Raw genomic sequence first — 4,451 nt, forward strand, 5'->3', positions numbered from 1 at the left:
AGGGCGCGCCTTGCGCCCTGGACCGGAGGAGGCAGGTGACCAGCTGTCCGTTCTTGGCCAGGCATAGCGGGACGCGAGGGTTTGGGGAAAACACACTCCGAGAGTGTTTTCCTGACCCGGGCAAAGCATGCCCCGCGCCTTAAGAAATTTCTTTCCTTTACAAAGGTGATGGGGACAACAGTTTTTATTGACTTTTCTTTCTGGTTAGAGAGCCATCCTCATACTATTTGTGGTTTGCCCTACAACAGCTACAGGGTCCTCCACCGCGCCTTACTTTCGGGTAGCTCCCTGCAGGTGTGTGCGGCTTGCAGGAGCGCGCGCTCGTCTGGCAGGGCTTGGGCTAGGGCTGGGGAATTCTAGCATCGCTGGGGGTTTCAGTCGGGCCTAATATCTATCACCTGCCTGCCCAGAGAGAGGAGAGCAAGATAGCAAACATTTTTCTCTCGGATGGCTCTGAGTGTCCTGCCAAGCTTAGCTTTGGGGTAAGTGCGGCCCGGGTGTTTTTTCCCAGGCTCACTATTTGCAAAAAGTTGTTGTGGCCGGAGAAAACTTTCCAGTCGCCAGCCAGCAGGAACATCGCAAGGGAGCCCCAGTTGCTCCTCAGGCTGGCGGCCTGGGAGCGTGCGCGCCACCCACCGCCACCCTGGGCGGCCGCCCGGCTCCGCCCCAGGTCACGGAGCTGCCCGCCACTCTGAGGAGGCCGGGCAGGGGCTGGAAGAGGGGGGAACGCGGTGGGCGGAGCGCGGGACGTCCCACGCCCAGCCCCGGGAATTCCCTTGGGTCCTTGGTGTGCTCGGGCCGGTGCGTGTGCTGTCTGGGTGTGTAAGTATGGGGGGAGGGGAGAATTACCCTGGTCTTCGTCTCAAAGTCCCGCGCCTGGAAGCTGAGGGCAGATTTCCCTGGAGATAACAAAGACACTTTGTCACTTTGGGCGCTGCCTGGGCGCAAATCTTTAATTGCAAGGGAGTGGGGGGGGAGGGGTATCGAGTGTCTCAAGCAACCCAAGCGCGGGTCTCCAGGCGGTAAGGCCCCCTTTGATCAGGAAAATCCAATTATTTGTGTATATACATTTCCCACATAGTGATTACTTCATTAATTGTCCCGCCTTTATCTCCTCCCTTCCCATCCCCCCTAATAATCAGTTCTTTTATCCAGACCAACAAACACACCATAGGAGCTTTGTGGATTCAAAGGATTTGCTTTCGCTTCTGAAAGAGCCGCTATTCTTTGATGATTGGGTAGCGGCAAACTTCAAAGCCATAAATCTTCCCTCTGACTGGCTGGCGGCCCAGCAAAGTCCTTATCAAATTCTTGGAGGTGATCCTGAAGCGCTCAGACCGCGCGGGGTGCGAGCGAGCGGGGTGCGGCGAGGGGTGCAAGCGGGGAGGGCCCCGGCGCGCAAAACAGGCGCCGAGGAGGGACATTAGGCAGCCCTTGGTCCTCGCCTTCGGGTCTCCATGCCTCGGCAGCGCCCTGCTCCACAGCCAACGGCCCGCAAGCCGTAGCCATGGCCGCCGTGGCCGTCCTCCGGAATGACTCGCTGCAGGCCTTCCTCCAGGTCAGGGCTGGGCTCGAAGGGGGCGAGGGAAAGGTGGGAAGAGTCGTGTCTGGATCTTTCTTGGTACTCTGCACCCTGAATTTCAAAGGGAATCCCGCTGGGTGGATGCCTCTGGAGTCATACCTGGGGTGTTCACACCAACTTCACACCTAATCTTGGTGTCAAGAGTGTGGCCTTTGGGGGAAGGACGTGCGTATCCGGGGGTTGTTCGGAGGTGCGCGTCTGGCTGAGAACCAGCCCCAGTTCACCCCGCCGGGCCCTCCTGGGGCGGGCGCAGGAGGAACTCGAGAGTAGCGTGGAAATGAGGGCTTAAAAGATGGGAGGGAAGTCGGATGGGCAGCCGGGCTGTGGGTGTTTCCAGACACACTTTCTGCCTGCGGAGCCGGGATCCCTCTCCCCTCCCACTCTGCCTGCCTTTCTCTGAGGCTGGATGGCGTCTCTTTGCACCAAGTAGTTTAACAGGAAGCGCTCGCGCGCTCCGCGTTCAGGTAGCGCAGGTATCAAAAGTTTCCAGGGACTAGTGGGTGAGTGCAAGGGATCTGGTAGCGGGGGAGGGACGGCCAGGGCGGGGGAGGGGGCATCAGTACAATAGCTGGCGTGGGGGTGGCCGGACGGCCGGAGACCGGGCTGGGAACGCTAACCCTTTGTCTCTTATCCGCCCTCCCCCGCCGCCGCCTATGCAGGATCGCACCCCCAGCGCCTCCCCAGACCTGGGCAAGCACTCGCCCCTGGCGCTGCTAGCCGCCACCTGTAGCCGCATCGGCCAGCCAGGCGCCACGGCACCCCCAGAATTCCTGCAGGTGTCCTACGACCCCGCGCTGGGCTCGCCCTCCAGGCTTTTTCACCCGTGGACCACGGATATGCCCGCTCACTCGCCTGGCGCGCTGCCGCCCCCGCACCCCAGCCTGGGGCTGACGCCGCAGAAAACGCACCTGCAGCCTTCCTTCGGGGCGGCGCACGAGCTGCCGCTAACACCCCCTGCCGACCCCTCGTACCCCTACGAGTTCTCACCGGTGAAGATGCTGCCCTCGAGTATGGCGGCGCTGCCAGCCAGCTGCGCGCCAGCCTACGTGCCCTATGCAGCCCAGGCCGCGCTACCACCCGGCTACTCCAACTTGCTACCCCCGCCACCGCCGCCCCCGCCCCCCACGTGCCGTCAGCTGTCCCCCAACCCGGCCCCCGACGACCTCCCGTGGTGGAGTATCCCGCAGGCAGGCACCGGTCCGGGAACCTCGGGGGTTCCAGGGGGCAGCCTCTCCGGCCCCTGTGCTGGGGGCCCCCACGCGCCGCGCTTCCCCGCCTCAGCCGCAGCTGCCGCCGCCGCTGCCGCAGCCCTGCAGCGGGGCCTGGTATTGGGCCCTTCGGACTTCGCGCAGTACCAGAGCCAGATCGCTGCGCTGCTGCAAACCAAGGCCCCCCTGGCGGCCACGGCCAGGAGGTGCCGCCGCTGCCGCTGCCCCAACTGCCAAGCGGCGGGCGGCGCCCCCGAGGCAGAGCCGGGCAAGAAGAAACAGCACGTGTGCCACGTGCCAGGCTGTGGCAAGGTGTACGGCAAAACGTCGCACCTGAAGGCGCACCTGCGGTGGCACACGGGCGAGAGGCCCTTCGTGTGCAATTGGCTCTTTTGCGGCAAGAGCTTCACTCGCTCAGACGAGCTACAGCGGCACCTGCGGACTCACACCGGTGAGAAGCGCTTCGCCTGTCCGGAGTGTGGCAAGCGCTTCATGCGCAGCGACCACCTTGCCAAGCATGTCAAGACGCACCAGAATAAGAAGCTCAAAGTTGCTGAGGCCGGAGTCAAGCGTGAAGACCCGCGGGACCTGTAAGCCCACCTGGGGGTGGCTCAAGGCCTCTCCTACTTCGGACTCTTTACCCAGCACCTCTTCCGGGAGGTTCCAGGGACCTGCCGGCAGGAGAGACCCAAGAGAGGCCTTTGCCTCTGCCTGCTTGCCCTCCTCCCAAAGCGATGCCAGGCCTCTAGCTTCTCTGGTCCGGCCTGCGGACAGGGACCCTGTGCCCAGGAAGAGCAGGGGAGGTAGGATTGAGAGCTCTGCATCAGGAAAGAGTGGTTCCAGGCTCTGAACCATTCCCACCGTCTGGGAGACCTGCAGTTTGAGGGGACCACCCTGGGCTGACCTTTGTATATAGGGAGCTCCGCTGAATCAAAGCGGAAGGACCTTGAGAGATTTGAAATAGTGCTCGGGTTTTTTGCTAGGACTGGGCCGGGCTTTGTACAGGTTATTTAATAGCTTTCTTAAAGAATAATTATAATAATTATAACATTAATTAAAATGGTACTTTTGTCCTCCATGCAGAGCTACAGCATGAAATGTCTCTGTAAAGCAATCAGCAGTTTCAGCGTGAAAATAAATACGTTAACTCCGGGGTCCCCTCGGGAAGACCCCCGCTGAGCCGGTCTCATTTGATCTTTTCTTCTTCCGGGAGGCTTTACAAAGCGGTCAGGTTTCACCGGGAATTTGAAGGCTCCTGTGAGGCTGCCTGTGTCGGAGGCTTCTTTGGTTTGGAAGGTTCTGGGCAAGTGTGTTGGGTGCAAAGATGCAGAAAGTGGGAAGGCAAGGTCACTTTTGTGGAAAAGAGGTTAGGGCAAGATTTTCCAATCACAACTTGAATTTCTCACGCGGTCTTAGTACCTGACCGGAGACTGTGGTGTTTCTCTTAAAAGTTAATACCTGCTGCACATGCAGTACGCCATCCTTTTATCTGGCGAGTTGTCTGTGGCTTTCCATTTGTTGGTCCTTTCAGAGGTCACAGGCGAGCTGCGCTTCCTCCTGGCAGCCGGATATGATGCTGTCTGGAGAGATGCTAGTGACTCAAGGATCTATTCACAGATGAGACTTTGGAGAGTTACAGGGAAACTTGCAAAGAGAGTTGC

General features: G+C 60.1%; 1 protein-coding gene across 1 annotated transcript; it reads left to right on the forward strand.

Annotated features, from left to right (window-relative positions):
• The first annotated feature begins 1,014 nt into the window (after positions 1-1,014).
• On the forward strand, positions 1,015-4,212 carry SP5 (Sp5 transcription factor). Its single transcript, XM_047770444.1, has 2 exons — positions 1,015-1,558; positions 2,242-4,212. Exons 1-2 carry the CDS (start codon positions 1,508-1,510, stop codon positions 3,382-3,384), a joined length of 1,194 nt encoding a protein of 397 aa, XP_047626400.1. The 5' UTR covers positions 1,015-1,507; the 3' UTR covers positions 3,385-4,212.
• Positions 4,213-4,451: the final 239 nt, after the last annotated feature.

Source organism: Phacochoerus africanus, chromosome 3 (assembly GCF_016906955.1).
Source record: "Phacochoerus africanus isolate WHEZ1 chromosome 3, ROS_Pafr_v1, whole genome shotgun sequence".
In the NCBI taxonomy this organism is placed as follows: domain Eukaryota; kingdom Metazoa; phylum Chordata; class Mammalia; order Artiodactyla; family Suidae; genus Phacochoerus; species Phacochoerus africanus.